General features: G+C 32.5%; 3 protein-coding genes across 3 annotated transcripts; all 3 read right to left on the bottom strand.

Annotated features, from left to right (window-relative positions):
* Window positions 1-405: 405 nt before the first annotated feature.
* LOC122585934 (myosin-binding protein 7-like) lies at window positions 406-2390 on the bottom strand. Its single transcript, XM_043758050.1, has 3 exons — window positions 2365-2390; window positions 836-2274; window positions 406-522 (listed from the first exon to the last, which is right to left on the bottom strand). The coding sequence occupies exons 2-3, from the start codon at window positions 2131-2133 to the stop codon at window positions 420-422; spliced, it is 1401 nt and encodes a 466-aa protein (XP_043613985.1). The 5' UTR covers window positions 2134-2274; window positions 2365-2390; the 3' UTR covers window positions 406-419.
* Window positions 2391-7842: 5452 nt separating this feature from the next.
* Window positions 7843-8991, bottom strand: LOC122585019 (probable carboxylesterase 15). The gene is made up of 2 exons (XM_043757119.1): window positions 8333-8991; window positions 7843-8149 (listed from the first exon to the last, which is right to left on the bottom strand). The coding sequence occupies exons 1-2, from the start codon at window positions 8989-8991 to the stop codon at window positions 7843-7845; spliced, it is 966 nt and encodes a 321-aa protein (XP_043613054.1).
* Window positions 8992-15154: 6163 nt separating this feature from the next.
* LOC122585018 (probable carboxylesterase 15) lies at window positions 15155-18525 on the bottom strand. The gene is made up of 2 exons (XM_043757118.1): window positions 17806-18525; window positions 15155-15690 (listed from the first exon to the last, which is right to left on the bottom strand). The coding sequence occupies exons 1-2, from the start codon at window positions 18471-18473 to the stop codon at window positions 15381-15383; spliced, it is 978 nt and encodes a 325-aa protein (XP_043613053.1). The 5' UTR covers window positions 18474-18525; the 3' UTR covers window positions 15155-15380.
* Window positions 18526-19606: the final 1081 nt, after the last annotated feature.

Genomic DNA, 19606 nt, shown 5'->3' with positions numbered 1-19606 from the left:
ATTTCTGCCCTCTACTGAAGATCAATTTAGACATGTTATTGATAATCAAACTTGTTCGTTACTCCATGCAGGAAACCATATATTACATTTTGAAAAAGTACAAAATATCATGCCTAAACTGTGGTGAGACCCATAAAACACTTGATAACAACATTGGTATGATACTAGAATATTTATATCAGTATATGTAATGTATATATGTACATAGAGAATTAGAGATCGCCACATTAATATTGTGCATATTGAGCTAAATTCCAGCAAACCTTACAAGCGGACCAGACCTACATCCTTACTCGCATTCTTTCTTTACTAATCCACCAGAAAACCAGTTCAAAGGAAAATTTTCACAACCCATTTATCAAACAACAAATCGTCACAAAACCAACATACATAATCGAAGAAGAAAGACAGTTTAATAGTTAAAGTTGTGTTCTTGAAACGCATCTCCATTGCTCCACCTGAGGTCCCTTGTCGAAAAGTACCATCAACCCTGGATTACTTGCAGTCATACCAAACATGTACCTAAAGAACATAATAATCATATAGTTAGTCAATGTATTGCTTAGATGGATTCTTGTTTCTTGTAGAAACTTTGTTTCATCACACTTTCTGAAAAAAGCTTAAATTAAACTAGTCGTCTTTCAAAAGTTTTGATTTAAAATCAAAATGATATTGTGATAGTTTACAAGTCTGTAAGTCTGATCATGCTGACTTTTTTTAATGATGAGGAAATCACTAATTAAGTTATGTTTAACTAGAATATCACTTATCTTATTTTGGCACCTAAATAAAAATCAGACTCAAGTATGCTATTCAAGTTGTATGTATTACTTACTTGCATTGACTTGTTTTCTTTTTCCACAAGATTAAGGATGCAAGACTTTGACCCAAACTTTCAAATACAGATAGTTTCTTAATAGGCATCCTGTTTGCAGGTGACATATCTTTGCACAAATTTTGAGCTATTTCCTTCAATAATACCAACTGGGCTTTATCTGTTCTCATATTAATAATAGCCTGCCTCATGGATTCCCTATCAGCCTCTAATGCATGAACTCTTGCATAAAGCTTCATAACCTCTGGATCTTGTATCTCACTATGACACACTGAATCTTTTGGGCTGCTCATTATATCATCATACGTGTCTATATTCGCCTTCGGGTCATTATGATATGTTTCACCATAATGAACTGAGTCAACGGTGTATATTCTATCGCTCAGTTCACTTCCAAACTCTGACCTGTTATCGACCTTTTTGAAACTTGGGTTCTCTTCTTTGATGGTCGCAAAGAGCGAACCTGCACTATCAAAAGAAAACAGGCTGGCAGGTTTTTGTTTTCTTGGAGAATGACCAACGATAACTTTGTCAAACACGGGTTGATGGCTAGGACTTTTTTCTAGTTGGTTTATTCGTTGTTCAATGTCTTTTAAAGAACACGGGGTCTCAGTGAATGCATATTTATCTATATCAATTGTTTCATTATCAGATTCAGGGTAAGTTTCTTGCTCATTTGTATGGCATTTTAGAGGAGGGTAATCATATGGAATGAAATCAAATTGGTTTTCTGAGTTTGTGATGATGCTGTTAGCATGTGTGATTACACCCTTTTCACCATCTGCTTCAGATTCTGTAAGACCATAACTCATCATTCGGTATTTATACGCTTGTACTTCACAAGTTAAAGATTGAATCGTTTGTTCTCGTTTATACAACAAGTCTTCTAACGCTGCAATCTCTTGTTGATCATGACTCGTTTTATGTTCAGAAAAGCGCTTAAATTGTCTTAGCTCCATTTCAATTTCTGCCTTCTCGCGTTGCAACCTTAAGATCATTGACATGGCCTCGTTTGCAGCTGAAGAAGACGCATTCCTTTCTTCCTCTAACTCAACCAAAAGTGAATTAATCGTTTGTTGTTGCTTTGTAACCATTTCACGCAATGCACCACATTCATTTTCAATCTCAACACGAGCCACTTCAGGTATTGATAAACCCGGGATCAAGAAACTTTCTTCTTCTATTTCGAGTTCATCTAGCTTTCGTTTCACAGATCGAATCCATGTTGGTGTATTGTGAACCATTGGATCACAACTACAACAACGTTCACATTCTTTGTTTTCACAATCCGAGCCCATGAACGATTCAAACAACAACTATATTAACGACGAATGTATATATAAGATAGAAAAGGATGTGAATATTTTTCCCTTTTTGCCGATTCTCCAGCAAACCATATATATATATCTTTCAAGATCAAAGAAAACAACTAGAGGACCCTGTAATATATATATATAAAAAAAAGTTACAATTTGAATTCACAAACAACTAGTAATTACGGTAATGCATTAAGATATATATGTATGTACCTTGAATGATATGGTTAGAGTAAGAATAAGATGACAACAAGGGCCCAAAGGGAGGGAGCTCAGGTCATGACTGTTGAAGATTGGAGGTGGAATTTCCCCAACAAAATTTTGAAATTCCATGGAGACCAAAATATGTACAAAATTTTAGGAAGCCAATGGTGGATCATGTTTTTCGACTTTATTAATTAAGGTAAGGGAGGGAAAACAGGAACATGGTCTTCACACTCGTATTTGATAAAAGATAGTATAACTTAATGACAACTCATAGGACTATTATTAACGATACCTTTGTTTTATATGCTAACTATTCTTAATAGCGTTATGATATATTGATTGGCTATAAATATCGAATGATTGACTAACATAAAATTTGATAAATATATATAAGGAAATGCTAAATACAGCCCTAACGTGCACAAAAAAAACTTGTACCTTCCATATTAAAAGCCCGTCTCCTGATTTTCATGGTAAATGTACAAACAATGTATGCACCTTAAATACAGCCCTAAAGGTTGTATTTAGCAAACCCCATATATATATATATATATATATATTATATATCAAGATCTAACAATACATCGCCTAATCTAAAGTCAAAGACTTATCAGGCTAAGGGGAGTGGGGATGCTAGCCCGGCGGCTTCTACTCTAATCACCGACGAGTAGCCGAAATACTTCCCCCGCAGGCTGCTTGGCATCTGGGCGCTCCACATGAGATGCCGACTCACACTTCTTCCTCTCTCCCATGTCTCTTTCTTTATACTTTTTCATTTAAATATTATCCCCAACCAATCATCATAAGCCATTTGTCGGAAATCCCTTTCAATTCACTCCATAAACAACACCACTTCCACCAATTTTTCATGACAACCCATGGCAACGTTATATGCCGCATGACACCACCATATGCTAGTGGCCTCAAGGGAGGTCATACCACTCCTCTTAGCCTTAATTTTCTTTTTTGAATTGATAGCTAATTTCACGATCGACTTGTTCTTGTAGCAGAGTCTTTTGCGTCCTTCAGGAAGTACACGATCATAAATCGTGAAGTGTTGTGACATGTCATGTCGTAAATGATACATGTATAGTGTAACTAGAGTTAGAATTCAACTCCTAACTATATTCCTTTTTCTTTGATTTTTCTCTTCCAAAAGGCCTTTAGTTTAAACAAGTGATCAAATCAAGTTTTCCAATCACTATGAGAATCTTGTCCACCCTTATATAGTTTTTAAAAATTTGATCCAACAGACTATATAAAGTTAACAAACTTATTTCCTTCCTTTCCAAACAAAACAGAAAAAAAAAATACAGAAAAACAAATCTACTTCCTTTAATTAGTAAGATCAACGTACCTCTCCGTTTGGTTCTACCATTTTCAGTCAGGTAAATATCATATATTATATTCCTAAAACCCTTAAATACATAATGTGTAATAGTCTAAAAACAAATTTTGGATATTCCTAAAACCCTTATATTCCCTGTATGGGGTTTGCTAAATACAGCCCTAAGGGCTATGTTTAAGGTGCATAACTTGTTTGTACATTTATCACGAAAATTAGGAGGCGAACTTTTAATATGGAAGGTAGCATTTTTCTGTATATATATATATACACATACATATATATATATATATATATATGATATTTCATAACTTTAATATTGTCAAGTGTCCATATTAGTTAGGAATAGTCACTGTTAATAACTTTCTTCACTTGAGCCAAGATTCCATAGGTTCCAAAAAGTCTTTGCTCAACATTAATTGGGGATTAACGTTAATAACTTCAGGCACTAGAAATTCTTAGTTAATTTTATGTATGATCAAACACTTAAATTTGTCGACGTTCAATATGGTTGTTACTGTATGTATATTGTTGAACCTATGCTTAAGTTATCTAGGTCGCTTGTTTGCTACTTTTCTCTACTCTTAATGCTGCCGGTGGTTTTCGTATGCTATTTTCGGACGACGGATACGGTAACTAAACTTTCTCCACTCTTCGATTTTCATCTCTTTGTGGTCGAAGGTCCCTTTTAGAAGCAGTCTTTCTACCTTTGGGTAGAGGTAAGACTGTCTACAACTTACCTCCCTTATACACTGTCCAGGGATTGTGTCTTGGTATTGTTGTTGTTAATAACTTCACGCATAATTTTACTTTACTTTTTACACACGTGGTTCAAATTCTTGAACATTCCGACTTTTGACCATGATTGTGTATGTTATACATGTTTTTGAATTCATTATATATAATGGGGGAAGTGAAGGTTTGTTACATCATCTTTAATCCATCACACTGAAAACTCAGTTTATTGGTATCACATCAACAATTCATTGACTCATCACACTGAACCACTTTTATCATTAATCCTTACACTGAAATCTTAATTTATTGATGACACATCATCATTTATATCAATATTAAAAAATACATTATAAAAATTAAAAAATATGTTTCAATATTAATAATATTAAATTTATAATACTTTTAAACCAAGTTGTAACACTTTGTAAATACTTTATAAACCAACTTATAAATAGTTAACAACTAAAGGGGTTAAAATGAAATAATAAAATTTTACATATAAATAACACTTTGAAACTGCAGGGGTTAAATTAGAAAATGAGTTATATGTAGAAAAAAACTGTCTTCCTCAACCGCCGACCCGGCCGACCAGAAAATAACGCTTTGATTCTTTGTTACCAAAATTTTCATTCTTCAAAATTCAAATCCTTTGTGTAGCAGCAAAAAATAATTCAAAACAATAAAACAAAAATCCAATACACCATCTCCCCGAGCGTATTTGCCACCAATTTGACTAAATACACCGACGAAAACGTCGGGCACATTAACCCAATACGGCGACATTCCGGCGTTTTTGATGCAGATACGCTGCCAATAGTCCAATACACTGACGTTAAAGATGGTCTTATGCACCTAAGTTGGGTACTTAAAATCCTTTTCACATGTTGATTTTTTAATTCATAAAAAAACATGAGACCTAATTATTTATACATTATAAATTATATATTAAAAATTAATATGTAATATGAATTTCAATCAACTCAAATGCCTAACGTCAACTTCATTTATCCCTTATATATATATCTTTATCATTAGACACAAGGTATCCGTTTTATATGTTGTCGATTTCGTCTGTCAAGGCAATGCTCTTCTAATTTCTTCCGTACGTTGATAATTCTAATACGTATACGTACATTATTGATACGCTGTCGTTTCTGGTTTTATTTGCAGTGAATAGGCTATTAGGCTGTACCTAATCCCTTTTTTAATCCGTAATAATAATATACTACCTGTATATCAATATAAATCTTCTTATCTTAAAATGATATTAAAATGTATGCATTATCCTTGATCCAAATGATTTATGACTCATACCACTATTCTATTAATCTATTCATGAAATGATTTTCAATTTATCATCATGTCGATCAAATCAGATGTCAGATGTATCTAAAATAAAATAATTATAAAATTCCAGATAAATCAAACTGATTTCCATGGAAAAGTACTTGTTGGAGCAGATATTATAACTTATATAGAAACATAATGTAATTAACTTGGTAAGTCTAAATGTATTTTCCGCCGCCTCCACCACCGTATCTAGTCTTAGTAATTAAAAATAAAATGTCTATATCATAACGTGTAAAATCTATAATCATCCCACATATGAAATATTTATCATGTTATATTATATCAAAATGTGGATGTAAATGACGTCGATTGACATTCACGTTTCCCTTTTATTACTATCAGAATTCATTAAAAAGTCTAAGAAAATATAACCGAATCAGAGGCTGCGTAAAAAATTAACTCATTCAATGCACTTATGTCTACTTGTCTTATGAAAATACAAAATAACATTCAATAAAGGATATGTAGCAAGTAAAGAAAAAACACGAATAATGCCAAATATATATTTTTATTTTAGTAAAATAGAGACCATATCTTCCAATTAGATAAAAAAAACTTGGATTATGTTCTTTGTCTAACCTTTATGACGAAATTAATTAATAGAATCTGATAGTGACAACTCTAAAAGTTTTAATTAATATGATAACACATGTGTATATAGGTACTTTATATAAAAATACCAACATTTCTTAATGATAAAATACCAATTTTTATACCCTCAGTTTACTTATCACCGATGGACGTGCAAATTTTCCTTCCCCCGGCCCATCGTAAGTGTTCATTTGCATTTCATTTTACAATAGAGTGCGCGCGTAATGCGACGAAAGTAGCACTGTGATTATTAACACAAAAATAATTGATTTAAACTAGGGTAACATAGTTATATCAAAGATTAAAGGATGTATGTTGTAAATAATCTCATTAAATATATTATAGATATATTTGGTGTAAATAGTTAAATTAATTAATAAATAAAAACATACAGAATTTTGAGTCAATAGGGGTTGAAAAATATTTTAGAGGTATTTTGAATAGATGTAATATATGGATTGAAAAAGAGTTGAAAGTTAAAGATATTTTAGATTTTTTAAGATCGAAAGTTAAAAAGAGTGGAAGAATGATTTATTTTATAAATGAATAGTTGGATTAGTGGTAAACACCTGATATCTGGAGACAGAGGTCATGAGTTTGATCCTCATCTCATGCAACGGTTGAGGGGTATTTTCTACCATTTATGTAGATAATGGAAGTAACCGTCAAGGTATTGAGGCTCAAAACCCGTAAAAGACGACACTGAACAGTTTTTTTTTTTTAGTAAGTTAATGAGTGAGTGAGGGGTATTTTAGAAATATTTGCAAATGTGCTTAATTATTTAAATATTAAGGTTTAGTTAGCATTATAAAGGAGTATAGATATAGTGTCTGTTTGGTAGAGGGTTTTTAGCGGCTTTTAGGAACTTAAAAGCCCCAAGCTTTTAAAAAAAGCTCCATAACCCTGTTTGGATATATATTTTAAATTAAAAGTCCCAGCTCTAAAAACTCTTTAAAATAAAAGCTGATGGAAGAAGGGTTGAAATAGAAGCCCCAGCTCCTAGCCCCATTTCTAAGCTCGATCCAGCTCCAAGCCCCTGACCACAACCTCAGTTCCAAGTTTTTGTGTCAAACATACCGATAGATTGTTTGTCCCACTTTTAACTATCCACTTTTTAAAATAGATTGGAAATTTTCACTAACACTTTTAAACGGTTACAACTACTTCTGATTGTATAATGGTAAGATGATTAAGTAAAACAAAACAATGACTCTACTCTCCTCAAAATGAACACTAGCTTGTTAATGAAATACTCGTATTACTCAACCGGTATAAAAAACTTCAAAATTGATACGAAAGAACTCGATCTTAGATTAATTCTCATTAGTCATGAAGCATGATAATTAAAACTACAATAATTCGATCAATTCATACAAAAAGATAACTTCAATAATTTTACAAGCTAGGTTTTGATACGTACATCATACAAACGAGCATAAAAACAACGTGATCCGAATCAGTTAACTAGAAAATTCAACCATGAAATCTTTGATGAGATTGAAAAGTGACTCGGAAGCTTTACAATGAGGCTCATCAAACAGAAACCCGTGTTCTTTCCCTTGGAATTCGACGTAACGTGCTATTTTCCCAAGCTCTTTTAACCTTTGTGCATATAGTTTCACTCTATCTTTCAAAACTTCATTCTCTCCAGCAATGATAAGTATTGGGTCAAGCTTAACTAGTTCAAGACTCGGGCTGTTAGGCCCAAATGGATTTGCAAAGGGATGATCCGTTGTTTTTCCAACCGGTAATGACATTCTCCAAAACCTGTCAATAATAAAACTCCCAAATAAGTATAACAAAATAAAATTGTAGCATGTTAAAAAAAAATATAATTAAGTAGTTTGTAAGTGTAACATATATCTGCTAATTAAAACAAATTAGTATGCTAACTTTTCGAAAGATATATCATTAATTTCCCTAAATATATATAGATCGCACTAGACTTACGTGTCAATAGTATCCATGTTAAGGAACTTTTCCGGCAATCCTTGTTCCTCGGATTTGGTCCTCTTTGTTCCTCCAAAGAACGGTGCCAACATCACATACCCTCGTATCTTGATGGGTGTTAGCTCACTCGAGCCAGGTCCTAGCCGGACCGCCAGATGGTGGGCTATATTCCCACCAGAAGAGTCTCCAATTATGAAAACCCGGTCAAAATCAAAACAATCAACATTATTAATTACATGATGATCATCGCAACAACCTTGGAGCCACTTGAGAGCACAAAGCGAGTCGTCGAGAGCTGATGGGACCCTATGCTCTGGTGCGAGACGGTAATCGGTAGCTACCACAATTGCATCAAGGCTAGAAGACATTCGAAGGCAAAGGTTGTGTACGTGTGGCCATGCAAACGATCCAACACAAAATCCGCCACCGTGTAAGTAGTTTATGACCGGAAGTTTGGTGGTGATGGATTTGGGTTTGTAAATTCGGAGATGGAGGTCATGGAGTTTGTCATAACAATAGTCTTTCCACTCGACGGAACCATCCTCGTCTTCGAGTGGAAAAGGCGGAAAGTCGATGTTTTGACAACGGTAAATGGAGCCGTCACTAAAGAGTTGAAGAATGCCATGCAAGTCTTCTACAACATAAGGAAGAGAACCCATTATATATTATTTGTAGTAATTATAGCATCAAAGATATGGTATGATTATATTAGAAAGATTAAGGGGGTATTTATAGAAGTAATAGAACATGGGATTGTGAAAGATAATTAGCGAAGTGTGGTTAATTATCTTTTCAAAGTTTTGACAAATACAACCTTAATTAAGTAAATTATAATGAAACCAATATAACTTTACGAAATTAAAAACCGTAAATAACAAATAAGTGTAAATCAAACTTTAAAAGAAAAATAAAAATCAACTTTAGGAAATAAAAAACATTTTTTCAAATTTAAGTAATTGAAAACTCCAAAATAGCCTTATCACTTATTCATAATACCCTTATAAGAAATCTCCATCAACCACTTATTTTTTTTTTCTCTCTCTTTTCAAATCTTAACCATTTATTTTTTTCTCACCTCCATAAATCATTTTATTTCTCTAATTCATTCAAAATCTTTTATCTCAAAAACCGTACGTTGATAAACTATAAAAATTACGAGTATATGTGTGTTCTTGAAATTCCATGCTCTTTCATTAGAAATGTAATTTGATATACTTTCGACTAATTTTTAAATCTGAGGGCGAAGCCTGAACGGATAAGTCATTTGGTTATCACACTCTATGACCTATCACCACCTATGACTTATCATACCTTATGAACTATCATCCCACCATCTCACCGCCATAACGTGTGGGTACTTTGTCTCGTTAAAAGATATGAAAACTAATTGAATTGAATTTGCGATTAAGATAAACCATGCGTATTAGTATTATTATTAAAATCTAGACACGTTGATAAAGATTAATACTAATAAAAGATGGAAAGTAAATAGTAAAAATTTACTAACGCAAATGCTGCTTTTAATGGAAAGTGACATATTGACTATTCAACAATATCTTGTGTGAAAAGAAAGTCAGCATCATGCTTTTAATGGAAAGTGACATATATAGCCTTTTATTAAAAAAAACCCATACGTTTGGAAAATCACTATGTCTATTGTTTTCTCTCGGCCGAGCACCAAATTCTTGTTCCGGCACTTAACGGCATATAGTCGTTTTTAAGTTAATAAAAAGCTATTTTGAAGGTTTCTTCACAAAGTTTTTTTTACAACATACATTTTTATATCATTTCACATGTGAATGAACAAAAAAACATTTTAACAAATATATATATAAGAGTTCCCATGGTTTTTACAAAAAAAATTGTTTTTAAAATAAATAAATTATATATATATATATCATTGGATATAAAGTTTTGGGCCCTGTTCACAAGAACGGGTTGCACACCTTGATCAACGGCCCTGCCTGCAGTCATAGCGAAAACAACATAAACATCAATTACTTAATTATTAGAATGCTCTCAGCAGGCTCGTCGCGTGTTCCTCGTCCCTTCTAGTCTAAAACCGACACTATAGGCAGTATCTCCTCGCTTTACTTCTTCGGTTCCCATCGTTGCATAAATGACGAGCTTGTGTGGTTCACCTTCCGATCCACTGTTAGTTTCTCTTTTTATCTTTTTTTAAAACAACAATCTCCGTTAATTTTTCTTTTAATTTAATAAATAGTAGGATAATAATAAAAATAAATAAATAAATGATGAGTATCGATTAACTCTGCATGACATATGGAGACATGTTTGACATGATATTTTCAAGAGCTTTTTTGGAACTTTAACATTTAAACAATTATCTTAAAAAAATTTTATTTAGATACAATTAAATTTAGGTTTTATTTTAAAGAAAAATCTCTAAAATGAAATTTTTCAATGCGAAAGTGGGATTTGCTGTTTGATTTATTATATGTGGAGGTTGTCGAAATTGTATCCAATTAATATTGCTTAATTATCTTCTTATGGTCTATAATGAACCACATTATTAATCATAAAAGTGATGATAATCATCATCACCACTTTCATGTCTTTTCCCGTATTATTTCATCTGTATGGATGATTAGTAAATGGATATAATGAGAGTTATCTTTGAACACCGATCGAGGAGAGTTATCTTAATTAGACATTGAGGACATAATGTGAATATTTCATATGAGATATATATAACAACTATTAATCGACACAATCTTAATATCTTACAAATATATAATACGGGGTTGGGTATTGTAAAACACGTATTAAAGTAAAACAAATAAGATATGATCTTGACCCTTGGATCATGGTTAAATTGCTGTACGAAGATTCACGAAGCAATTGATGCACAATAATTTTCATGCTGCATGGTGATCTTCAGTGAAGAAAAATCTATTATTTTATTTGTTTTACTTTAATACTTATTTTATTTTACCGAAAATTTATATAATATAATTTTATTATGAAGACTTTATAGTTACCGAAGTGGACCGTATCAGGGACTCAGGGAGGAGGGTCGTACCATATCATGTATTCATATTGTTATACTCATATATGTATTATATTTCATTCAAAAGTTTCCCAAAACCAAACATCTTCCAATATTGGACGCTCTTGGAGATCGAGGGCCGTATTATATCATGTTATGACGTCCATCTTCGATCTCACCTAGTTATGTCATGTGTCGTCATAATCATATAAATAAAAGAATTAGTAGATACAAATAATCTATATTATAAAGCAAATTTTCTCTATCTAAATTTTAAGTTTCAACATTTACTTTCCAAAAATGCCCAATTATCTATTCTATATTTACCTAAAATAGTTATAATACGTTTTCCCTCTCTTTAAATCTCAACCAATCAGTTTTTTTTTCTTATCTATAAATCATTTATTCCTTCAATTCATTCAAAATCTTATATCTCAAAAATCGTACATCGATAAATTATAAAAATGATATGGGTGTTCTTAAAATTTCATTCTCTTTCATTAGAGCTAAGATGTCATTCGATATACTTTCGACGAATTTTTAAATCCGATGGCGAAACCCGTACGGTTAAAACATTTGGCTAGGGAAATGATATTGCTACAACTAAATTTAGACATCTACAACAATATTTGCATCATTCAGTTGTACTCTATGCATTACAATTTGTATTTTTGTTGTAAATGGCTAAATTCTGTTGTATAAATATCACTTCCCATTAGGAATGAGCAAAAAAACCGTTGACCCACACCCGAAGCACTAACGGGTCGGGTCACGGGTCAAGCATTTGGTGTTTTCGCGGGTCACGAGTTGGACGGGTCGGGTGAAGGCAAAAAACGAAAAAGTGTGAAGTAAAGCCGTGACCTGCCCGAACCCGACCCGAACTGAACCAACCCGTGTCTTCACGGGTTGGGTCACGGTTCACGTTTTCATGCTCTCACGGGTCGGGCTGGGTTTCGACCCATGCTCACCCCTACTTCCCATTTGGCTATCACACATTATGATATCACACTCTATGGCCTATCACCTTCACCATCTCACCGCTGCAACGCGCGGGTACCTACTCTCGTTATATTATAAAGCAAATTACCCCTATATAAATTATAAGTTTCAACATTTACTTTCTCAAATTGTCCCCCTATCTATTCTATATTTACCTAAAATAACTATAATACTTTTTCTCTCTCCTCAAATCTCAATTAATCATTTTTTTTCTCTCCTCCATAAATCATTTATTTCTCTAATTCATTCAAAATCTTTTATCTAAAAAAACCGTACATCGATAAATTATAAAAATCATATAGGTGTTCTTAAAATTTCATGTTCTTTCATTAAAGATGTCATTCGATATATTTTCGAAGAATTTTTAAATCCGAGTGCGGAGCCCGTACGACTAAAGCATTTGGCTATCACACTTATGACCTTTCACCTTCTATGACCTATCATACTCTATGACCTATCACTCTCACCATCTTACCGTCACAACACACGAATACTTTATCTTGTATAATATAAATATCAGTTCCTATATATATATAAAATCTTTGGAGCACTTAAACTCAATTCCACTTATAACTTATTGTATACATGTGTGATTCTACTTTTGAAAATATGATAATAATACATGTCATAAACATTTAATAAAACGTTCTCCCTCCAAAGAAAATCATGAATTGAGGTAAACAAACTTCAATTGCAAAAAACAATAGTTTTTATTAGCAGTACTCACTAAAAATAATGTTGCATTTATTTACACTTTTAGTTAACGTGAACAAATTAAAATTTTTGTCACGCTTTTATTTGTTTAAAAATATGTAGAACTAAAGATGTGTAGAAATTTATTCACACTAAAAAGTGTGTAAAATTAAATTTTCACATTTTTAGTGTAGTGAACTTTCATAATTATTTTTTAACACCACATTTGTCCACGCTAACTAAAAATGTAGTGTGAACAAATGAGGTGTTATAAAATAATTATGAAAGTCTACACTAAAAAGTGTGAACTTTTAATTCTACACACTTTTTAATGTGAAAAAATTTCTACACACTTTAAGTTATATATATTTTTACACATAAAAGTGTGACAAAATTTTTAATTTGTTCACGCTAAATAAAAATATAAATAAATGTAACATTATTTGTAGTGACTATTTTAAATGATACATCAAATATATCATTAGACCAAAATAGGAGTGACAATTTGTAAAAATGTACGGATATAAATATACAAGCTTTCATCTTGTGAATAACATATTTTGTGTCACAAAGATGAAAACAATTATTAAAATTTTCATCTAGCTACACGTACAAACGAACAATAGGTATCATTAAGTATTTACAATACGCAATCTATCAATAATTTAAGCCATTTGTATTGTAGGTTTAAGTGATGATGAAAATTAATAAGAGTATACAGTATTATAGTTTTGACTTTTGAGATATGTCTATTGGCAGCTGTCTTTAACAAATTAAATACGTCTTTTTCAATCAAAAGCAGTTTGATCTACTTAAAATTTTATATTTATTAAAGTAAGAGACACCTTACACGTACGTGAGACGTGATTCGACTCAATGATTCATTGATTATTAGTTTAGTTTCATTTCATCTACTATAGATGAGTAGTGGAATGGTGGTATGAGTCAGTTATGTCGATTAGGGAATTAACATCTGTTTAAAAAAAAGGCTTAATTAAGCATATGTAAGCTATCATGATTTATCTATCATTTGTCATTTGTATTTAAGCTATATATGCATGATTTATTAATCATTTGTCATTTGTAGTGTTTAATTTTAGGAAATTAAGTGATAAACCTACACAATGTTTTGTTAATCTACCACAAAATACCACTTTTTACGACAATTACCCATACAGTAGCTGACCAACGGTCTAAACGGCAGCCACAAATTCAAACTCATGTCACAATAAACAGATCATCTTATTCAAGAAACTACATATCTCGAAGATCTACATCGACACAATTTAGGCGATCATAAAATATGATTAGTCAAATATGAGTTTACAAAGTAAGTGTCAATCTCAATGGTACTTAAGCAATTATAATGCAACACTTGATAGTTTCACGCCATTAATTTGCCGACTCCGTTATATTGTCTATATATATATATATATGTATGTAAACCTCATCTTCCATGTTACTCAAAAGTTAGTGGCACATCTTCCATATTCTCTAGTCACATCCTCTTTTTTTTTTGCACATCATTATTTCCAAAGACTTTATAATTTCCAATTTTCAATAACAAGTCGATCTTTCTGGCAAGACCATATAATTCTTCCTGAAGACACCGTGTTTACTTAACGACGGTAAGCATCATGTATCAGTATTCAGTAGCTAAAAAACATGCATCTAAAGAACATGCATGTACATAATTAATGTGACGTATTCTTAACACAGATACACTTGCAACATATTAGAAAAGTAGTGTATATGAATATGTAACAGTTTAAACAAAGAACATGAAACACAAAATACCAAAATAAATATGATGACTGATCATAGTTTCCTCGTGGGACATTACACATAAGTTAATTTTTCATTAAAATTAAAAAATAATTAGTAGTTTCTTCGAGTTCTTTTTTTTTTTTTTTTTTTTTTTTTTTTTTTTGCAAAATTAGGGTATTTTAACAAATGTTTTGTAAAAGTAGCTATTTTTTTTTTTTTTTAATTTTTCAAAAATGTGTTTGTTCTAACAAAAGGTGTCCCACTTGCAATACCAATTGTTTCATATATACCCTTTATGTTTACGAGATTTGTCATTTACAACCCTTGACTGATAAAGTAATTAGTTGACTGCGTAGAAAGCATGAATCATTACATAATAATCATTCAAAAATCAAAATCCTATTAATTGTACATGTTTTAATTTGATGCTTTCATACATTAAACAATTTAACTTCTAGCTCGATCTCACTCAATACCAAAAACAATTTAACTTCTAGCTCGAATGTCAAACTAATGTTTGACTCGATCACTACGTACTAGCTCGGAATATAATTAAAAGGTTAAGCAGGTCTGAATAGGTTAATTGCTGGATTGTTGAGACACGAAATCCTTGATTAAATTCAAAACCGACTCTGAAACATCCGAATAAGGCTCATTACTGAAGAACCCATGTTGTTTTCCTTCGAACTCAACGTAACTTGCTATCTTTCCAAGCTTCTTTAACCGGTCTGCATATACTTTCACTCTGTCTTTCATGATTTCGTTTCCTCCAACCATTATGAGTATTGGGTCAAGCTTGACTAGTTCAAGACTCGGGCTGTTAGGTCCAAATGGATTTGCAAAGGAATGATCTGCTGTTTTTCCCACCGGTAATGACATTCTCCAAAACCTATCATCATGTATCATATATATATATAAGTTACAAACTTACAATATATATAAGTTACAAACTTACAATATATATATATATATAACCAATCTTATATTAATGAGGTGGCGTCATAGCTAATTAAGTGCCCCGACCGAGTCGGGAAAATATATGACACTATGACACTAGCTCTTAGGCAATTCATATATGGGGAATGGAATATGAGGCTGTTAGATATATTAGTTGAGTGAAAAACTCTTCATATATTTTTTTTAATTATAAAAATCATGGGGACCAAATATTTATTTAAAATATTAAAAATATATTTGAGGGCCAAAACAATATATATTTGTATGTGAGGTTTTTTTATATTTTTTTATTTTTTAAATTAAGTTTCTATAAGTGAGACTTTAGAATAATAATAAAGACATAGTATTTATAATTTTGTTTAATTAATTGGAATCATATATATCTATACATAAAACACATTATACTTATATATATATGTAATATATGTAGAAAATTTTTAACAATTTTCTGCCTCTTTCCAACATGTAACCTGGCCGAAGGTTGGGTTTGCTCCCTCCGGGCCTCCCCCGGAGGCGATCGATCATGAATTAAGTATATATATACAGTATATAACTCCATATAACTCCTTTTTCCAGTATTTAGCACCTTGTATTTAAATAAAGATAAAAAATCAATTTTTGTTGCTATACATAAAAGGGTGGCGGCGTAGCTTGTTGCTCGTTTACCTACCATCGTGGTATAATAATTTTTTGCAATTTTTGTCCAAAAAAAATACTCGTAATAATCAGAAGCCACAAAGGTTTTGATAGAGATAAATCTAGATAATGGTCAGTATACCACTAAAGACATAAATAATTGAATTTGAATACACACAATCTACTGAAAAAAATTGAAAATTGAAAAGTCAACAAGAGATCTTTTTATTGAAAGAGACATGGCGGGGGCGCCACCATATATATCTAAGCTAATTCTGAAAACAGTGTATGAGGACGTTATTTTTCGTTTTGAGGAATTTATAGAAACTAACCAAATTCATATATTGCCCGCATATATATCATTGTCTCGATAAAGAACATTTTTTTCTTTTTAATTGGGTATTAATCAAGGCGGTTGGTATCCTGACCAGATTTTTGATAATTCAACCAGATTATTAGCAGCGACAATCGCTGCAAATAGTGGTGTTTTGTCTATATCTAATTATTTACAGCGATTACTGACAGGGGGCCCATTATTATTTTGCCAGATTTGTCATTACAGACAGGGGGGCCGCATTATTTGCAGCGACTATCGCTGCAAATAGTAGTGGTGGTCGAGATACCAAAAATGTTTGGTTGGAATACGGTGGACGTTACCAAACAATGTGCGAGAATATTGCGATAGCGCCAGACTTTTGTTTAATGGATAACTTTGAAGTTTAAGTTTGAAGACTTTAAAGAGATCTAGTTGCAATCGTCAAAGGGGAGTCTGTAGATGCAGATTCTTTGTGACAATCGCAACATAGATTTGATTATCATTTATGTTTTAGGAACTATGTATGTAATCATTTAAATAAGAACTTATGTTGATATTTAATGATTACGTTTGAACTTCAATATTATATATGTTTATGTTTTGTATTGTGTTTGCGTGTTATATATTGTTTTGCTCGTATATAACTCGCTGCAATCGATACAAAAGACGTTTGATTTTGTCACCAATAGCTCCATGATTAGGAGCAAATTAAAAGAGTTAGGACTTAGATCGAGCTAGCTAGATGATCTTGTTTTAATTTGTATCGCCATATTAATCACCCCAAAATTGAAAACTGAACTAATTAGACACCAATACTTTTAATTTTTTTTTTTTTAAATTATTTTATCTTTTAAATTGAACTAATTAATTAGACCAAACTCAACCGAACCCATCAATTTTAAAGTTTAACAACCAAAGCGCATACACACCAATACTTAATTTCACATATTACTCCAACATTAATTATTAATTTTCCTCTGTTTCTTTGCTCATTTTTGTGCATGTGACTGATCATATATATTTAAGTGTTTAATAATTAATTAAGCATATAAAACATGTATAGAAGAAAATTAAGCATGCATGATCGAGACTTACATGTCAAGAAGCTCCAACGTTAAAAACTTTTCCGTCAACGACCCTTCCACCTCCGACTTGGTCCTCTCCGTCCCACCAAAAAACGGCGCCAGCATCACATACCCTCGTATCTTCACCGGTGACAGCTCCGGCGATCCGGGTCCCAGCCGAACCGCCAAGTAGTGTGCTATATTCCCACCAGAAGAGTCGCCGGTCACGAAAAACCTATCAAAGTCAAAACGGTCAAACGTTTCTCCATGACCACCGTCTTTAGTAGCCATCGTTTGTATCCACTTCAGAGCACCATAGCTGTCTTCCAAGGCTGCCGGAAGTCTATGTTCCGGTGCAAGACGATAGTCAGGCGCCACCACAATGGCATGAAGGCCGGACGATAGACGAAGACAACAGTTGTGGAAATTTGGCCATGCAAATGACCCAACACAGAATCCACCGCCGTGAAGGAAATATATGACCGGAAGTTTGGAGGTGGTGGTGGACTTGGGTTTGTAGATACGGAGGCGGAGGTCATGGTGGTTATCATAGGAATAGTCTTTCCAGTCGACAGAACCGTCGTCTTGAACGGGGAAAGGAGTGAAGTCGATGTTTTCGTGACTACGCTTAATAGAACCGTCGCTAAAGAGTTGAACAATGCCTAGAAAGTCTTCCACAACATAAGCTACAGCACCCATTACTTATTTTTATAATATTGTGTACGTTTATTAATTTAAGTTATATTCAAAGGGCCGGGTACGTACGTATTTATAGATCGGAGTAGGAAAATGCACGGTACGTCCAAGTGAAATTAATAGAGAGTGATTGAAGGCTGTTTTGTCATTTTATGGAGTCTAAACAATTTTAACACTCGTATTTTATGGGTTGAAAATGAGCGGTCAACCAACCATTCATGAATAGCTCTGAAATACGCCTATACCCAATAATTACACCATTCATCCACCTGTTGTTAACCAAAAGTAAATTAACGAATATGAATACAGTTGTTGGTTATAGCTATGCGTTCGTAAGAAGTTCGTTAAATATATACACACGAAGATAAATAAATTTATGTTATTTTTAGGAAAATAATTAATCAATCTAACTAAAAATAAACCTAAAACCTTAAGAACTTAGATATCTGGATTCCACTAATTTTTTTTCCTAATCTTGTCCCCTGATTTTTCCACATGTCACTATCTTATAATTAGGTCTACAAATTAGGTTAGATTTATTCTTTTCTGTCTTTATTAGGTATTTGGGGATTGCTCGTCGTCCGTGGATGAATGGATATCCAACTTCTTTTTGTCCTTTTCCAAAATAAGGAAATTAAGAAAAATGTGCATATATATAAGAATAAAGAGAATCCCCTTTTGTAACAGTACGTGGCTTGATTGGTAATGTGAAATCAAACATAAAAGAATATATAAAGAGAATATCATGTACGTACGTGTCTGAATTTTTAGCCTGCAAGAGTAATTTGGGTCCTATCGTGGAGGATTGAGCCCTTATTCTAGCAGCCTGTGATCGGGTGACAATAGGACTCACGAAAATTTATAATTTTTTAGCTTTCTTGTGATCACAGTCGATTAATTATAAATGTACATCTATAACAATATCTGCATCATTCAGTATTACAACATTGTGCATTAAAAATTATATTTTTATTGTAGATGACGGATTGAATTTTGTTGTATGAATATCACTTCCCTTTAATTAGGGACTAGTCGGATTTTGCTTTTAATTTATAATTTTCTACCTTTCTTGTGAACATGGCCGACAGTTGATTAATTCTTTTATGAAATAAATCCTAAGCACGGTATTCTTTAAT

The sequence above is a fragment of the Erigeron canadensis genome, chromosome 1 (assembly GCF_010389155.1).
Source record: "Erigeron canadensis isolate Cc75 chromosome 1, C_canadensis_v1, whole genome shotgun sequence".
NCBI lineage: Eukaryota > Viridiplantae > Streptophyta > Magnoliopsida > Asterales > Asteraceae > Erigeron > Erigeron canadensis.
This window is presented reverse-complemented; position numbering and strand designations above follow the sequence as displayed.

Excerpts from the sequence above, each read along its gene's own strand:
- LOC122585934 (XM_043758050.1), bottom strand. The coding sequence starts at position 2,133 with ATGGGCTCGGATTGTGAAAACAAAGAATGTGAACGTTGTTGTAGTTGT. Across the intron at positions 523-835 it reads AAGAAAACAAGTCAATGCAA|GTACATGTTTGGTATGACTG; the intron begins GTAAGTAATACA and ends TATGTTCTTTAG.
- LOC122585019 (XM_043757119.1), bottom strand. The coding sequence starts at position 8,991 with ATGGGTTCTCTTCCTTATGTTGTAGAAGACTTGCATGGCATTCTTCAA. Across the intron at positions 8,150-8,332 it reads AACATGGATACTATTGACAC|GTTTTGGAGAATGTCATTAC; the intron begins GTAAGTCTAGTG and ends TATTATTGACAG.
- LOC122585018 (XM_043757118.1), bottom strand. The coding sequence starts at position 18,473 with ATGGGTGCTGTAGCTTATGTTGTGGAAGACTTTCTAGGCATTGTTCAA. Across the intron at positions 15,691-17,805 it reads ACGTTGGAGCTTCTTGACAT|GTTTTGGAGAATGTCATTAC; the intron begins GTAAGTCTCGAT and ends ACATGATGATAG.